Genomic DNA, 19,154 nt, shown 5'->3' with positions numbered 1-19,154 from the left:
CACAACGCAGGTGTGACTTAAATACAAATCACCAGACGGAGTGCTGAGCTGCCAGGGAGAGTGTTCTAGAAGAAGTTTTTAAGGGCCCAGCAAACTTTTTCTTTATTATAATGATAAATTCAGAGAGTCATAGGGCAACAGAGGAGGGGAGAGGCGGTGAGAGTCACCCGTAGCCTGTTCCACCGCTCGTGAGGCTTCTCCACTGCAGGTGGGTACCAAGGGCTCCATCCTGGGTTCTTACATGTGTTATCTTGTGTGCTTTACTGGTTGCACTATGGCCCACCCCCTAAAACTTTCTCTAAAGGAGAATACACACACACACACACACACTCACACACACACACTCACACACACACACACACACACACACACACACACACACACACCTACCAGGGTTATTGCTGGGGCTTGGTGCCAGTACTATTAATCTACCACTCCTTGCAGACATTTTCCCATTTGTTTTGTTTTATTCCATTTTATTTGATAGGTCAGAGAGAAATTGAGAGGGCAGGAGGAGGGAGAGAGGGAAACAGAAAAAAAACGGCTGCAGCACAGCTTCACCACTTGTGAAACGTCCCCGTTGCAAGTAGGGAGCAGGGGTCTCAGACCTAGGTCCTTGTTCACAGTACTATGTGTGTTTACCCAGGTGTGCCACTGCCTGGTCCCTGCTATTAAATATTTTAAGGTTTGTTAGCCCATAGTCTCTACCACAGCTGCTCAGCTTAGCCATTGAAGTGTGAGACAGCCATAGTATCATAGTGAATGGATGTGCTCTGCTCTAAGAAATAAAATTAAAATTTCTAGATGCAGAAACAGGCAGCTGAGTTTACCCTTCAGCTGCAGTTTACTAGCCAGTACTCTAGAATAATTGTGGTAACTCTAGAGTCGGTGAGATTGGAGGATGGGGAGAGAATGAAGACTGGGAGACCAGCTAGGTGCCACTGCTTTAACTCAAGGGGGATAAGGAAGGAGGGGGGGGAGCAATGGGATGAAATGCTTTTCTCACCTTATTTCAAGATAAAAATAATAGTACTAATGGTAGGGAAAAAGTAATAGTCCTATGAAGCCCATTTGATCAGAACATATCTAGCTGTGCCTTTCTTGCTCGATAGACTGATTTCTCCAGTGAAGAAAAACAGAAATCATGGCTGCTCCGGGCATGTAATGTCCAACCAGGCGCACATCCCAGAAGGTCACCTGCTTGTCACAAGACACTGTGTCTGGTGCCTCACACAGAGGATCTCATTATTAAGTATCATTATTAAGGATACTTTAGAACAGTAGGCTATTCCTCATGTGTAAGCTAAAGTGTAGAAATGCAAAAGATCATTAGCCCAACTGGGGTAGATTGGTGAATGGTGTAGCTGGAATTGAACTTGGCCCTGGAAACAGCCTGTGCTAATCTGCAAAAGTAGTCTTTTCCCCTCTAGCTGGGAGCCAGCACAGTTTACTCCACTCCCTCTTCTCTATTCCTGCTAATTGCTCTCAATTTGCCTCTCACATAGCAAGACTGGACTTAGGTTTTTAGCTGCAAAAACTGTCAGGTCAGAAATTATACTTTTGGGGGCCAGGTAGTGGTGCACCTAGTTAATTGGACACATGATAGTGTGTGAGGAGCTGGGTTCAAGCCCCCTGGTCCATACCTGCAGGGGGGAAATTGCATGAGTGGTGAAGCAGGGCTACAGGTATCTCTCTGTCTCTCTCCCTCACTATCTCCCCTTCTTCTCTTGATTCTTGGCTGTTTCTAAACAAAAATAAAGGCAATAAAAAATAAATGCTTGTCAAACCAAGATATAAGCATCAGATATTTGAAACATGTAGGCTTCAACCTTGGAGGTCAAGGTGAGCATGTAAAAAACAAACAAACAAACAAATTTGACAAGTATCAAGAAATCAATTGAGTTTCCATTTACCAAAAAGTGGTGGAGTAGCTAGATCATGAACTTAGTGTTTATCCAGGTTCAGCCAGAGGCTGTCTCTGTACAAATTATAGTAAAATGGGGTTTCATAGACAGAGAAACATCCAAAAACAAGTGAACTGTATCATAGATATAGTAGTTCTTTTAGTGAGACCAACTGACTATGGTTGGGTCACTTGGCAAGAGAACCTCCATGATTGACATGCCATAATCACAAGACCCACTCATTGGGCAAAGACCACACACACACACACACACACACACACACACACACACACACACACACACGGGACTTCTTAGCAAGAAGGAGGGTGGGTTGTGTGTTAGGGAGTTAAGGTCTGTGTCTGCCACAGTTACTGACTCATCTTGGCCTCTGGCCTTTATTAGCTCACCAGGGCTGTCTTGACAATGACCACACTCTGGGTGATTTAGCACAGCAGCCGTGTCTCATCTCAATGTTGGCAACCAGCAAAGGTCAGCAGGGCCATGCTCACTCAGAAGCACTAGGAAACACAGTTTTCTCATGGCCTTGGTCAGCCTTTCCACCATTTTTAAATAGCTGAGTAGTATTCCATTGTGTATATAGACCACAACTTACTCAGCCACTCATTTGTTGTTGGACACCTGGGTTGCTTCCAGGTTTGGGCTATTACAAATTGGCTGCCATGAACATAGTATAGACAGGTCTTGGATGGGTGTGTTTGGTTCCTTAGGATATATCCCCAGAAGAGGAATTGCAGAATCATAGGGTAGGTCCATTTCTAGCCTTATGAGAGTTTTCCAGATTGCTCTTCACAGGGGCCCAAATAACTCATTGATTGCATTACATTAATATTTATGGACCCTGGTTGCCCACAGATAACAGACACTGGGAACACCGCTGCGATGCAATGCCTATATTGGTAGGTGTGTAAAGAAATGATTGCTTGAATGAACGAATGATTCTTGTCTGGACTTTGCTTCTCTTCTCCAGACTGAGATTTTCCTGTGGCTCCTCCCCACCAAAGCATTTGTCTGGTTACCATACATGCCTTTCTCCCATAAGTCCAGAGGCCTCGCACACCTGCCATTCTTTCCATCATGCTGACTCCTCAGCCCTGCTGGCCCGGGCATCAACAGCCACCTGTGTCCACCCAGTGACTATCCTTTCTTCACTCTGCTCTGCTTCCCACAACGAAAGGCCTGCTTATTGGTTGACGACAAAACTTCCTCTGTGGACTGTCCTGTTTCTCCAGCTCCAAAGTTCCTCCCACTCTTAGTTCTAGCAGAAGTGGACACACCATTTCTGCAACACTGACTAATCTGATAAGCATTTTTTTTTTTTTTAGCCCAAGTCTATGCTTGGGGCTGTGCTTGAAGCTCACTAACTTCACATCTAGTTTCTGCCTTTCTAACAAAAAACATGTTTCTCTAACCACTTCCTGCTTAACGGATTAATTTTCTTCTCTGTATTAGAAGACACAATAGTTAAAAATAAGTTTTAAAAGTCTTTCAGTGGTACCAGAAGATAGATGGCCTAGTATGGTGTGTGTCTTGCCATGCAAATGGCCTGGGTGCCATCACAACAGGGGGAGCTCTGGTATTATGGTGTCACTTCTTCTTGCTCTATTTCTTTCTTACTATCTGAAATAAAAAAAAGTCAGCCTGGGAGCAGTGAAATCATGCATGGGTAGGGCCCCAGAATTGAATGCATGCATAAATATATAAATTCCTTCCAGTGAAATTGTATATGGAATATCTGAGTAAAACAGATGGAATTAGTATTTTGGTATCTATGTTATTGTCTTTAGAATATAAATTTATATCATATGCTTAATGAAAATAATGTGACCTATCTTGATAAATGTTAAATCTGAACTTGAGGTCTGGGGGTATCAATGACACCCTCTTAACATCCTCTCTGTTAACATGTCCTTGATTGTTATTATTATTAGTAGTATTATTTTATTTATAAAATGGAAACATTGACAACACCAAAGGATAAGAGGGGTACATTTCCACACATTGCCCTCCCCCAGAGCTCCATAGCCAATCCCCTCCCTTGATAGCTTCCTTATTCTTTATCACTCTGAGAGTATGGACCCAGGATCATTATGGGGTGCAGAGGGTGGAAGGTCTGGCTTCTTTCTGTAACTGCTTCTCTGCTGAACATGAACGTTGACAGGTCGATCCATACTCCCAGCCTCTCTCTTTCCCTACTGGGACAGGGATCTGGGGAGGCAGGGCTCCAAGACACATGGTAGGGTCCTCTGCCCAAGGCAGTTGGGTTGGCATCATGGTATCATTTGGAACCTGGTGGCTGAAAAAGAGTTAAGGTATAATGAAGAAAAAATTGTTGACTAATCATGAACCTAAAGGCATGAATATTGCAGATGGAAGATTGTTGTCTCCATTTTGGAAAAAGCTAGTAGGCCTGTTTTAGGTATATTCCAGAGGGCCCATGACTTTACTAGTTTTTGCCTGAGCAAAAACTTGGGTTTCATATCACCTCAACAGTCTTGAGAAAGTGGTGGAAGCCAAGTATTGGAAGTAATGATGCTTTTAAACAGGATACCGCACATATTCAAATTACTCTGATTAAAATTATCCAGGAACTTAAATGAGAAATATAAGACTTGGCTTTAATCTTGACTCACTCACTCTATATAACAATGGTTTGCATTCCTTTACTATAAAAATGTGATTGAAAGAAATAGATGACCAGATTTTTCAAGGGTTCTATATCTTTGCTAAAAAAAAAAAAAGCAGTTTCTCAAATTACATTGCGTTATTATGAGGTATTAATTAGGTCATTAAAAGGACTTTCAGAAGGTCAGTGCCTGTTTCTTTTTAGTAGTCACTTAAAAGCTTGAACACAACAAAAAACTTCATTTAGCTTTGAGTTCAGGCCGTTCAGTTGTCTTTTATCTGATTCATTTGCTGTAGAAGGGATGATCCACTGCTGAGTTGGTCTTGTTTGGAGTTGAAAAGTCTGCTAAGTCATTGGAGATTAAAATGAGTATGAAAGCTGCCAATAATATTTGCCGTGGTGTAGCATGTTCTGTGGCCACATACTACTGTGCAGTGATGTGATATTTTCATGAGAGCATGTACTCAGTGGATAACCCTAAGCCTGCCTGGCATTCTCCTGAGCTGACACACAGCAGCTAGGGTGGTGGTAGCTTACTTGCTCAGACAATCTGACAGCATGAGAAGACTTGCCTAAAGATGGCTGTGAAAAGCCGTTTATGGTTTGCAGTTGAAGAATGTGATTCCCCCGTTCTAGTCTAACTCTTTCATACCATGCATGAAAGTGAACTCAACATGGATCTAACATTTGGAGGTTAGACTTGAAATCATGAACTACACTGAAAGACAATTTAAGTAAAAACACTCTATGATATTGACTTCAGGAGTTTATTTATAAACTTAACTTCAATGGCAAGGGAAACAAAACCAAACATGATTATATCCAACTAAAAAGCTTCTGCACCATGAAAATATCACTGAAACAAAAAGGCATCCTACCAAACGTGAGAAGATATTTGCACAGCACGCATATGACAAGGGACAAAGGACTGATATCTAACATAGGCAAAGGACTTGCAAGATGTAAGGACAAAAATCAAATGACCCCATTAGAAATGGGGAGAAGAATCCGGGAGGCAACACCATAGTGGAGTAATTGCTAGTAAACTGTATTCCCTGGAAACAACTACATATGGACAATAAACTGCACATAAACAGCTCTCCAGAGCACAGGCTTGCCCAGAAGACATGCCATTCTCTGGATTCGGGCAGGTGGACATGGATGGTTCTGCTGGAGGGGGAGAGAGTAGGCAGTGCATGGGCTTAGCAGCCATGAGTGGGGCTAGCAGCACACAGTGGTGCAGCCTGGGAACAGAGGAGAGACCTTAGGGTTTTACATTTACTCACAGGGAATTCCCTGAGGGGTCCAGGACTGAGCTGCCCATAAAAGCACACTTCACAGGAAGAAAAGGAAGCCATCTGGAAATGTAACTGAATCCAGTAGAGACAACCTGGTTAAGTCCCCTTGGCTCCCAAAGAGAACTGTTTGGGCAAGAGCAGACTTAGGCAGTGCTTAGGTCTGCTACTGAGACTGTTCTAGAGAATGTGTGGTGAGGCTAGAAGAGCAGCACTGATGGCATGAGGGATCTGGAGAAGCCAGAGGACATGTGAAACCCTCCCTGTGGACTGTGCATTCTGCCACTCCCCATTATCCCCAGACAACTCCAGGTGCCATTTCAATTTTTCCTTTCTCCATCACTCTCCTTCCTTCTGTCACTCCTCATAAACAAAGAGAATTCCATCACTGTCACTGCAGTGGCATCTGCTGTAAGCTACAAAAAAAATATCCTATTGCAATAGAGAGAAAAGTGTCAGGAAACTCATCTACAAATAACTTGGAATTGCAGGAATAGATAACAATAGTTATGCAAAGAAACTTTCATGTCTGAAGTTCCAAAGTCCCAGGTTCAATCCCCTGCACCACCATAAACAAATGCTGATCAGTGCTCTGGTAAACAAAAAGCAAAATTAATAACTTGGAATTCCTTTAGAGAACTGAATCCATACCAGACATCCCTTAGAATTAAGAACAGGGAGACTTACCAGAGAAAGAATTTAGAATAATCATCTTAAGGAAAATAAAAAAATTAGACACTCTCAGCACAGAAGTACAGGCTCAAGATAAAAATTAGTCATAGGAACTCAAGAGAATCCCCACCAAAAAAATTGAAGAACAAGTGCTATAATTTCTAGTCAGAACAGTCAGTCAGAATATATATCCAGAGGATGTATGTTCATAATTGCACATTACCTAAATATGGAAACAACCCAAATGCTTATCAACAGGTGATATAAAGGGAATCCAAACTGGAAGAGTAATTAAGCCATCATGATTTGCTGATGTCATGACACTATACATAGAAAACCCCAAAGACCCCACGAAAACCTAATAATAACTAATGAATTCAGTAAGGTTGCAAGTTACAGAAACATTATATATAAACCTATTGTATTTTTGTTAAATGGAGGCAGGGAGACAAGGGAAGAGAAAGAATGAGAGGAAGAGAGAGGGAGATAGCAAGAGAGAGGAAGAAAGAGAGATATAGAGATTAGGCTTGTGGGGAGGTTAAGCAGTGGTATACCAGGTTAAATACAGATGGGTAAAAAGCAAAAGGACCCATGCAAGGATCCTGGCTTACCAAAGACATCCCAATGGTAAACAGATACTTTAAAAAGTAGTGTGTCATAATATATTATCAGGGAAATGCAAATTATCAAACAAAATTGAAATGCCTCTCCAGCCATGTAGGAATGGCCTTGATCAAAAAGTCAGAAATAACAGTTGCCAACCAGGGTGCAAAGAACAGGAAATATTTATATGCCCTTTCTTTCTTTCTTTCTTTCTTTCTTTCTTTCTTTCTTTCTTTCTTTTTTCTATCTTTCTTTCTTCTTTTTAATTTTTATTTATAAAAAGGAAACACTGAAAAAAACCATAGGGTAGGAGGGGTACAACTCCACACAATTCCCACCACCAGAACTCCATATCCCATCCCCTCCCCTGATAGCTTTCCTATTCTTTATCCCTCTGGGAGTATGGACCCAGGGTCATTATGGGGTTCAGAAGGTGGAAGGTCTGGCTTCTGTAATTGCTTCCCTGCTGAGCATGGGCATTGACAGGTCAATCCATACCATGTCTCTCTCTTTCCCTGATGGGACAGGGCTCTGGGGAAGCGGGGCTCCAGGTCACATTGGTGTGGTTGTCTGCCCAGGGAAGTCCGGTTGGTATCATGTTAGCATCTGGAACATGGTGGCTGAAAAGAGAAGTAGTTGGCATCATGTTAGGATCTGGAACCTAGTGGCTGAAAAGAGAGTTAGCATACAAAGCCAGACAAATTCTTGACTAATCATGAACCTAAAGGCTGGAATAGTTCAGATGAAGAGTTGGGGGTCTTTTTTGGAGGCCTATTTTAGGTATATTCCAAAGGGCCTTTGACTATACTAGTTTTTTTTAAATATGCTTTCTTGCTGTTGTTTTATTTGCTTGTTTTTGTTTTTGCCCACCCCCTGTGAAGACAGTATGTAGAGTTCTCAAAACAGTAAAAATTGAATGAGCCTGGAGTCTACTCATTCCCAGATTCCAAAAGCACATATCTGAAAATCTATATGTGTACCTATGTTCATTGCACTATAATTTACAGTTGCCAAGATTTGGATACAGCTGAAGTTCCAACAACAGGTGAGTGGATAAGGAAGTTATGGCATATCTATGCTATGGAATGTTACTCAGCTAGAAAATGAAATCTTGCCATTTGCTACAACATGGCTGGAAAGGGACCGGTTGATGCAAAATAAGCCCTACTGGGAAAGGCAGCTATCAAATGATTTCACTCATATTGAGATATAAAGAAAGAAGGCAAGCGAATTGACACCAATGTATCATGGAGCCTCAGCCCTCCAGAGCCCTACCCCACTGGGGAAAGATAGAAACAGGCTAGGGGTATGGATCAACCTGCCAACACCCATGGCCAGCAGAGAAGCAATTACAGAAGCCAGACCTTCTACCTTCTGCACCCCATAAAAATCTTTGGTCCATTCTTCCAGAAGGATAAAGAATAGGGAAGCCTCCAATGGAGGATGGGATATGGCACTATGGTGGTGGGGATTGTATGAATTCTTATCCCACAATCTTGTAGATCATTATTAAATTACTAACAGTAATCATATTTAAAAGAAGTTGAAAAAATAATTTTGGCCCATACTCTGAGAGGGGGAGAAATGTTGGGAGAAGATAGGCAGAGGGCTCTGAATTCCAACTCCATCAGGACCTGGGGACAGAAGAGGGAAAAAGGAAGGACAATTGGAAGTAGTAATAAGTGTAGGTGTGACTTAAGAAGATATTTTCACGCCATTTTTATAGATTTTTAGAGTGTTCTGATAGATGGCATATTTATGGTGGTCTGACTGTTTATAGGAGACCTTTCAGAACTTCTTTCAGGGCAAGCTTGGTGATAGTTGATACTTTCAACTGTTACTTGTCTGGGAAGGTTTTTATGCATCCATCTAGTCTGAATGACAGTCTAGCAGGATACAGTAGTCTTGGTTGAAAACCTTTCTTATTGTGCACTTGATAGATATCTTGCCATTCTCTTCTGGCCTGTAGTGTTTGTGTGGAGATGTCTGCTGCTAATATTATAGGTTTTCCTCTGTAGGTGGCTCTTTGTTTTTCTCTTGCAGCCTTCAGGATCCTTTCTTTATCCTTATTCATTTCCATTCTAAATATGATGTGTCTTGATGTGTTTAAGTCTGGGTTGATTCTGTTTGGGGCCCTCTGGGCTTCTCGAATCGTTTTGTCTTTGATGTTGTCTAGACTAGAGAAGTTTTCAGCTATTACGTCCTGAAGAATGCTTTCTTCCCCTCCCTCTCTTTCTTCCTCTGGTAAACCAATAATGTGTATATTATTTCTTTTGGAGTCATCCAATATGTCTCTGTTGTTGTTTTCAGAATCTCTTAATCTGTTTTTGAGATCTCTTACTTCTTTTTTAGTTGTCTCTAATTCATCCTCGATTTTGCTAATTCTGTCTTCAGCCTCATTGATTCTATTCTCTCTCCCCAATACTTTTTTATGTAGTTCATCTATTTTGTTATCCTGTTCTGATACTGTTTTAGTTTGTTCAGCTAGTTGTGTTCTTAGCTCAGCTATTTCAGCTTTCAGTTCTCTAATAACCTTGAGATAGTGTTTTCTTCCAGAGTCTTATTTGTTGTTTCTGCATTTCTGATGACAATTCTTTTTTTTTAAATTTTTTATATTTATTTATTCCCTTTTTGTTGCCTTTGTTTTATTGTTGTAGTTATTATTGTTATTGTTATTGATGTCATCATTGTTAGGACAGAGCGAAATGGAGAGAGGAGGGGAAGACAGAGAAGGGGAGAGAAAGAAACCTGCAGACCTGCTTCACCACTTGTGAAGTGACTTCCCTGTAGGTGGGGAGCCGGGGGCTTGAACCAGGATTCTTAGGCCGGTCCTTGCACTTTGCGCCACGTGCACTCAACCCACTGTGCTGCCGCCTGACTCCCAACAATTCTTTTAAACTCTTTACTTACTCCTGTGATTATTTTCTTAACTAGTGTTTAGATGTTGACCTCATTATTTTGTGCTTCAACCTTTGGGGGGCTTTTAGATGAACTCTTGTCCTGATTCATTTCTCCAATATTTCTTCTTGCTAGTTTGACCATTCTGTATAGTATGTTATGAGGTCCCTTTCTCAGTACTTTTCAAATTACTGATCACTCTTGCCTGGATTGACTTGTGTCTAAGTAAGGTACTTAAAGGGTTCACAGCTGTGGAAATTGACAATTGTTTCAATATTATTTTAATCCCTGAGTTGGAGCACAGTGGCTTTAAAAACCTCTTTTGTTCTTTTTCTTCCCTGTAGGCTATGGGAGCCTGAGGACTTTTAAATTATAAGTAGGCTTCTTAGCTTAATCCCTCACTCCTGACCAAGAGATAAAGCAGGGTGGGGGAGAGATAATCCAGTGGTTATGCAAAGAGACCCTCACACCCCAAGATCCAAAGCTCCAGGCTCAATTCAGCTTCTCTGCCAAGCCAGATAGCACTGCTGGGCTCTGTGAATTTCTAAACAAGTCCTGTTTATGGTCTGTAGGTTCTGAGGCAACTATTCACTATGTTCTCATCAGGAAACCAACATGGAAAGGCTCCCACCACATAGCTCCACTGCTAGGCCACCAAGGTATAGCTCTTCTCCTGAGTTTCCTGGTCAGTTCTCTGTTCCCCGGTGTCAGCCCAGGGCCTCCCCCTGCTGCTACAGCCTCTGAGGGCAGTAGCAATGGAGATTCAGTTGCATTTGGTGAGTTTTAGGGTAGTTTTTTCCTCCCTTCAGTGTTCTTTTTGTTGGTAAAACAGACTGGAGGTGGTGCCTCAACCAGTAAACTGCTGGACTGTTGCCAGCCACTCAATCTCTCCCTAGGCTCCTCTCTGTCCATAAGCCACACATATTTGCACTCACCAGTGATTTTTTGGGTTCCTGAAGTCATTCTAATCCTGCCTTGTTGTGGCCCCAGATGATCTCCTTTGATATTCCTAGTTTCGGTGTGACTTAAGGAGAGAAGGCAGGACCACAGAAAAAATAGTCAAGTATGTATAAATATAGACATATAGTTATAGAAATCAACCCATATCTGTGACGTTGGGAGAACTGCTGATGTTTCCAGTGGAGGGAACAGGGACACAGAACTCTGTTGGTTAGAATGGTGGGATACTATACCCCTGCCATCACATAGTTTTGTAAATCAGTATCGTCACTGATAAAAAAGAGAACATACCACCAGTGCTAGACTGGGGTATTTCTTCTGTGACTTCCTTCCCTTTTGCACTAGCAGACAGCTCAGCAATACTGGGCTTGGAAGACCTTGTTGCAGTATACTGAAGCCTTTACTTGAGAAATACTGATTGGGGCTTGGGGGCTGGATGTTAGTGCGTCTGCTTGAGTGCACATGTTATAATGTGCAAGGACCTGGGTTCAAGTCCCTGGTCCCTACTTGCAGGGGGAAAGCTTTGCAGAGTGGTGAAGCAGGGCTTCAGGTGTTTGTTTTTCTCCCTTTCTATCTCCCCCTTCCTCTGTATTATTGGCTGTCTCTATCCAGTATATAACAAAGATAATAAAAAAAAAACTGATTGGGAGTAAAATGGTGAGTGAATTACCTTTTTTTAATTGTCTGGATATGGACTCATGAGTCTGTCAGCACAGTTTACCCAACTTAGAATTCTAGTGAAAAAGCCATAAAGGATCCAGTCAGAGTTACCTTAGCACACATTGGTGTGGTGACCAACAGGGCTGGGACTCTTCATGCTCTGTGTGGTATTAATGTTGATATCTGTCCAGCCACATCCTGCCAACCTCCCCAAGTGCTTTATTCTCCAGCTGACTGTGGAGAATCTGTGGGCTGATTTTTCTCTCGGCTTCAGCCCCAGGCCTTTTCCTTGGCATCTGATCTTCTCTGTCAGCTTACCTCATCTATTTTATACACTTCAGCCTCTGACTCCCAAATGCCTTTGATTATCACTCCAGGACCACCACATGACCCAGTCTTCCTTTCCAAACGTATTCTCCACACTTCTTTACATTTCTGACATGACGGCCAAACTCAATATTCTTGAGTCCCCCCCTCTTACCTCTTCCACAAAAGACAATGCAGTGTAAATCCCTGATCTCTCAGAGCTTCCAGCCTCATATGGAAATCTAAAAAGCACTTAACTTTTACTGTTTGCAAAAGAGAGGCACATCAGGCTATGAGGTTCCAAAAGTGGAAGCAATTATGTAGACAGGGAGAGGATCAGGACATTCTTGAAGGGAGGAAAGTGAAACAGACCATCTTAGAAATGCAATCATACAAAGAATTGCATTCAGCAGAGCAAAACCCAGAGATGGAACTTGAAGGGAAGTGTATGGAGAAGAGTTTCTCCATTTGCCTGGAAAGGCAGATTGGGAATCCTCCATGAGGAGCCTTGATGTCCAGATTTACATCTGAGTGAAGCTCTGTAGGTGATGCAAGTCCATTGATGATTTAATTAATTAATTTGTGATTTAATGGTGATTTACAAGATTTTAAGACAATAGGAGTAGCATTTCACATCATTCCCATTGCTCCCTCCCACAGTAACCACCATAGTTCTCTCCAGGTCATAGATACTGGTTGAATATGTATATGTATATATACATACACAGATTTTTTTTTCTTTTTTCAAGTTCATGTGATTCAGTTCTCTGTATTTCACATATGAGTGAAATCATTTTGTAGTTGTCCTTCACTTACTTCACTAAGCATAGTCATTGCCAATTCCATCCATTTAATCTCAAAGGACACAGTATGGTCTTTTTTTTTTTTTTTTTAACTGCTGAGTTAACTCCATTGAGTATATGACTTATGATACCTTCTTCTTCTCCCTCTTCCCTTTCCCTCTCCCTCTCCCTTCCATCTCCTTCTCCCCTCCCCCTTCCCCCTCCTCCTTCTTCCTCTTCTCCTCCTTCTCCGTATTCTTCTTTGTATTTATAAGGATCCATTCATGATCTTAGGACTGGGGAGTGGCATCATCAGAACACTGTGTGCCAAAACCAGCCTGACTCCCAGTAAATAGTATTCAGGGTTGGGGGGAGAAGAAGAGGGGAGCACCCCTGAGTTAGGTGAGTGAGATGGAAGATTAGAGATGAGATGAGGCAGAATTTTCAGGGTGAGGGAGAAGAGTTGGTGATAACCATAACCCCCAGTTTTGAAACCTGAGTGATTAGAAATTTTGAAATATTATGAATACTTTAGAGCAGGAGTGTTGAACTTTTTTTTTTCTTCCTGCCAAGGGCCATTTGGATATTTATAACATCATTAAAAGGCCACATATGATTATCAACTTAAAAATTAGTACTTAATATTGGATGGAAAACACCTGTGATCACCTTGTTTGGGTCAAGCTAAATGTTTCGAGGGCCTTATAGGGCCTGTGGGCTGGATGCCCTTCATCCATGGTATAGAGACAAGAGGAAGAGGCTGGGTGGAACTTGCACAGTGGACTTGCAGAGATCTCTGGTGAATTCAGGTGCAGACTCTGGTTCTCCTTGCCTATCCTCAATGTCCCGGCAACTTGGCCTGCTCCTCCTAGCTGGGACCAGCCTTGCCTTCATGTGTTGGCTTCTCTGACTTGAGGTAAACACTCCATAAAAGGATTCCCTGGTCCATTAGGTATAGACTTGAGGGCCTTGTCGATATGAGCCCTCATAGGGGTGAACTTAAGAATCCTGTTGCCTATCACTGCCTCCTGTGCTCTGCCTCACAGAGCCTTTCCTTGTCCAGACTCCTCTCCATGTCAAATTTTGTCACCTTCCCAGTATTCTTTTCATATAGGCTTTCCTGAGACAGAAGTCCCTGTCCCCAGGATGGTCCCAGGACCCTTGTATCCATAGGCAGAATCCAGAGTTTGAAAGGTAGCCTTTAAAGATGCCTTTCTGGGCTTCCTTCATACCACTCACCTAGGGGACACTTTGTGGTTTCTGGTTGTGGAGAGTTTATATGGTCCATAGGGGATTCTTCTGTCTATAAGACCCAGTCCCTAGTGCCTGTGTCAATGTTTGGTGCCATTATATGCCCCCCATGCGACACCTCACCTGGGCATCACTGGGGCCTTTCCACTCTCCTGGACCTTTTCCTGTGAGAGTTTTGGATCGTGCCTTCCAGGTTTGAACCTTCTGAATTCTCCCCTCTCTCTGCTTCTACCCTGGTCATCTTCCTCCAGTTAACTCTTATGCCAGAGGCCTCTGACTTGCTGGTGCTGCTGTCACCTGTGTTGGCTGGTTTTACTGCTGGTGGCACCTTGGTCCTGGAAATGCCCACATCCAATTCCATGACAGCATTTTTTGCTTTAATGGTTTGGGGACTGAAGACATATACAGGGAGGCCGGGTGGCACACCTGATGCAATGCACAAGGACCCAGGTTCGAGTCCCGGGTCCCCATCTTCAGGGGAAAAGCTTCAAGAGTGGTGAAGCAGTGCTGCAGGTGTCCCTCTGTCTCTCTTCCTCTCTGTCTCCCCCTTCTATCTTGATTTCTGGCTGTCTCTATCCAATAAACAAATAAAGATAATAAAACAAAAAGTTTATTTTAAAAAAAAGACATGTGGAAACTGGAGAGAGATTTGAAAGTGTCTGGATTTAGTCACACCTCTCTAATTGCTTTCCTCTTATTCTTTTTTATTTTTAAAAATATTTTATTTGTCTTTCCTCTTATTCTTAAGACATCAATCACCCAATGAAAGCCATTCCTGGCAAACACTAAATAAATTCTGCACATGCTGCTTGGATTACTGTGCAATCTTGCCTCAGCCTTGCTTTCTCAGAGGTGAATAGTCATTGAAACTGTGGCCAGCAGCTGTAGAAGATCAATATTTACTTCATACAACAAAATCTTAGGACAGAGCTGCTTTCCACATTTCCAAGATATGCTGCTCCTTTTGGGGGAGGGGAAAGCATTCTTGGCAAGCATCTGTGTGTCATGCGCCAAATACCCCAGCCTGTGCTTCTGTATATTCAGAAAGAAAGTTATGAGAAAATGTGGTTCTAAAGCCCATCAGGTAAACTGATGCATAAAAAATTAGAATTGCAGGACCACGTAGTGGCACACTCAGTCAAGTGTGCATGTTACCCCACCCCCTACCCCCAGTGTGGGTCCTCATACTCGGTATCACGTGCACTCCAGTGGATGAAACCAACTTCCGAGGTTGGGTGTATACATTTCTAAGCAACTTTCTTCACTGGTAAACTCCTTGTGCTTCAACTTTCCTTTTTCTTTCTTACTATCCTACTCCCCCCCCCCCCCATTCTTTTTAAAGCCAGTCTATAGAGACAGGAAAAGCCTAAAATCCTTTGTGAGGCAGAGGCAGTTGGGATAAGCATCTGTGAGGATGTGAGTCACTGAGTTCCTACTGGAAGCTGTAGGAGCTACAGGAAGCGGTGATGTGTGAATGGACATGGGATGCCCTGTGATGGATTTCACTCCTTGTGCTCACATCTAGATGAAGCTCACAACAGAAGGGAGCTGTGAGGAGCCCAGGCCTTTCAGGGACCTCCACAGGCTTCCCAAGCAGTGTTTTGAGTGTAGGTCTTAAGATGTTTTGATAGAAGAGACAGGCTGTGAGAATCCACATATCAGCATCTCTTTTTAATTATTATTATTGTTATTATTATTATTATTATTATTACTTTACATTTAATTGGGGGTTAGTGGATTTCAATACAGTTGTTGACACATAGGTACAATTTCTCATTTCCCCATGAGAGGTGTCTGTAAAACAATTTCACCCCCCAACTTAGGTCCTTTTCCACCCTCATGCACAAGGACCCCAAAGCTCTCTCAGCCCCTTCCCTTTCCTCCTTCCCCAGAGTCCTTTGCTTTGTTGTAATATACCACACCCAGTTCAAGTTTTACTTTTGTGTTTGTGGGACTTTTTTTCATGATCTGAATGGGCAAGACTATCTGGGAACACAATCCCCTCCTTTCCTGTTTCTGAGAGCCTAGCCTGTACCTCGCTGAAGAGAGCCACGAGGACACCTCCCTGGTGAGCTGTGTTTTAGGAAGGGTTGCCGAGAGGGAAGGGGAAGCACAGGGCTTGGATCTTTCACCCCTTGAAGAAAGGGAACTTTCTGCTATGGCCCTGGCAGGTTGGCCATTCTGTCTGCCTAATTCAAGTTCCAGATTAACCCCAGCAAGCAGGCTCTAACCTCCCAGGGGACACTATTCCATCTCTCTGAGTCCAGACAAACTACCAGAAGTTTCTTGCTGAACAGTTTCTAAGGACCCCAGTGCAAATGCATGGTGCAATCTCCTAGGCATGTGATGGCTCTTTGATGCTTTTTCTTTTGTGTGCTGTTTTTCTTGCCTTTTAGAGCCTGGGAAGCCACAGGTCAGCCTCGATTCAGACCTCCTCTGCCCAACAGTGATGCTGTCACAGATACACCATTCTTACCAAATTCTCTTCCTCTCCTGAAAGCACCTCTTTCCAGGTAACTAAGGAGATAACGGAATTCATTTGACCACCCTCTGCATACGACTTAATGAATCAGTCACTCGCAGGGTTTGGGGAGGCTCCCTGCTGCTGTTGAATTATATTACACCCTGCATGACCACCAGGCACATTTCATTTGATGCCTGGGGTGATCATACCTGGTGTAAATTGATAGACTCAAGGTTCCAGATAATACACATCTGCTACACTGGGAATAAGTCGGTCTCTAAAATGAAAGCCAGTGCAACAAATCATATGATTTGTTGGTGGGTGTAGGTGGTGGCTCTCGGCAGACAGGTTGACATCTTCTTTAGGAGACTAGGGTGTGCCCAGGTGAGACAAAGGGATGGAGAGGGGCTGTTTTCAAGTGTGCAGGAGTTTGTCAGTAACTGGGTGGAGGAGCTTTGTGCCCAGGAAGAAGCGGAGCTTATGGGAAGTAACACGTGTGGAAGGTGTGCCTAGAGGCAGTGCTCAGTGGTGCTTGCTGAAAGGCTCTAGAGTATTCTCTAGACTTGAGCCTCTCCTCTCAAACAAGGTGTAGTCATCTCAGTGGGCTAGTACTGGAAGAGAGCTGTGACTTTGAAAATATACTCGTCCTTAGTTGCAATTTTTTCTTTGCTCAGAAAACACTCAGGAATGACTTCTAGAAGGCCTGAGCTTGATCTTGTACAAGCGGCTCTCTAGTTCTGAATGAATAGATTAGTATAGGTTGGTTCTATGATCCTTTTTTTTTTAATTATCAGTTTATTATTATGCCAAGCATTTAACTTTTTAATATTTTTAACTTAGATATTATTGGATAGAAATAGGGAAATTGAGAAGGGAGGGGGATATAGAGAGGGTAAAAGACAGAGAGATACCTGCGTCCCTGCTTCGCCACTTGTGAGCTTTCACACCTGTAGGTGGGGACCAGAGGCTTGAACTTGGGTCCTTGTGCACTGTTATGTGTGCATTTAACCAGGTGTGCCACTACTTGGTGCCCAGGTATTTATTTCTTAATCTCCATTTTACTTTTGTGTGAGTTGGTTTCATTTACAGAAAGCTTTCTTAGCAACCTCACCACTTCACAGTATATTACTTTGGGGCAGGTGTTACTATCCTATTTTAGAGATGGGGAAACTCAGGTCCTGAGAGGTCAAGAATCTGGCCCAGGTTACACCAACAGCAAGGATGGGTCTAAGGGAAGCCTTCCTCCCACACCTTTTCTATCCAAATCCGGTGTTACTTCCACCATACAACCTTCATGTAGGGTGTCACATGGAACATCCTTCTTTTGATGACATGGTTAATGAGAGCTATTCTCCCAGAGTACATTGACTTCCAGTTCCTAGAAACCCCATACCGCTATCTCAGACTTGAACCTGTGGCGTTCCCATCAAGGGCATGCAGCCCTGCTGACAGCTCTCTGACTATACTGATAATGTATCCTTCATAGACACTGAAAACAGCTTATGCTGGTCAACAAAGTAGTAATATTTGTTCTAGAATTGGGCTTCTGAATCTTGATGAATTAACATTTGGGCCAGATAGTGTGTGTGTGTTGTGTGTGTGTTGTGTGTGTGTGTGTGTGTGTGTGTGTGTGTGTGTGTGTGTGTATGAGAGAGAGAGAGAGAGAGAGAGAGAGAGAGAGATATGAGGCCTGGTCTAAGCATTGTAGACTTGCCAGCTGCTCACCTGATGCCAACATCAGCCCTTACTGCACTTGGAGTAGCCCAGACTGTCTCCAGACACTGAAGAATGTCCCCTGTGAGGGCTGGGCAGTGGTGCACCAGGATAAGCGCACAGAGTACTTAAGTGTAAGGATTTGCACAAAGATCCTGGTTCGAGCCCCCTGGTTCCTCACCTACAGGGGTGGGGGAAAGGGGACGTCTGTTTCACAAGCAGTGAAGCAAATCTTCAGGTGTCTAGCTTTCTTTCACCCTCTCTATCTTCCCCTCCTCTCTCAATTTCCCTCTGTCCTACCAGAAAAAAAAATGGCCATAGGCATAGTGGATTTGTAGTGCAGGCACCAAGCCCCAGAGATAACCCTGGAGGGAGAAAACAAAAGATAGAAAGAAAGAAAGAAAAATGTTCCCTGTGAGGCCAGTTCCCCTGAGGTAAGCATCATTGTTCCAGGATCTAGCTGGTGATAAGTGATTTCCCTGAGGAACAGAGCATAAAACTGTACTTGGGAGGGGGTAGGGTGGGGTAGGCATATGAGCTCTTTAGGCTTATTACTTTTAGCTACATAGGCAGCTAGATAGATTTTGTGAAGAACTGACACATCTGATTCTGGCTACTGAGAAGTGCCAACATTTGCCATCTGCCGACAGGAGACCCAGAAATGTTGGTGGTGTAGTTCAGTCTGTGTCTGAAGGCCTGAGGACCAAGAGTAGAAATCCTCATGTGAGAACTGCAAAGGAAAGAAGTCCCAGCTTAAACAATGTGGTAGGAAAATGAACGAATTCATCCTTCTACCATATTTTGTTCTATTTGGGCCCTCAGTGCATCATATGGCATTTATGTATGTCGAGCTGGCAAGACACTTCAGTGAGTCCATGACTCAGAATGGGTGTTAGTTAGAGTTGAGGAAGGTGCTGGCAGAATAGGTAAGGTCTAAGATGGTTGCTAAATTTCCAGAAGTGATGAGGCTCGGGCTATGGTAGAATGAGTGGGAGTAGACAG

The 19,154-nt window shown here is 43.1% G+C and overlaps 1 protein-coding gene across 1 annotated transcript in view; it reads left to right on the top strand.

The window, feature by feature from the left end:
• Window positions 1-19,154, top strand: part of EVA1A (eva-1 homolog A, regulator of programmed cell death) — a 74,024-nt gene that overhangs the window by 30,806 nt on the left and 24,064 nt on the right. The window contains exons 7-8 of the mRNA XM_016194381.2: window positions 16,372-16,488; window positions 18,803-18,917. Coding sequence (XP_016049867.2) covers window positions 16,372-16,488; window positions 18,803-18,917 — 232 coding nt within the window. The remainder of the gene's footprint in view (window positions 1-16,371; window positions 16,489-18,802; window positions 18,918-19,154) is intronic.

The sequence above is a fragment of the Erinaceus europaeus genome, chromosome 3, assembly GCF_950295315.1.
Source record: "Erinaceus europaeus chromosome 3, mEriEur2.1, whole genome shotgun sequence".
NCBI classification, from domain to species: domain Eukaryota; kingdom Metazoa; phylum Chordata; class Mammalia; order Eulipotyphla; family Erinaceidae; genus Erinaceus; species Erinaceus europaeus.
Note: the sequence above shows the minus strand (reverse complement) of the source record. Positions and strands in the feature narration are given on the sequence as shown.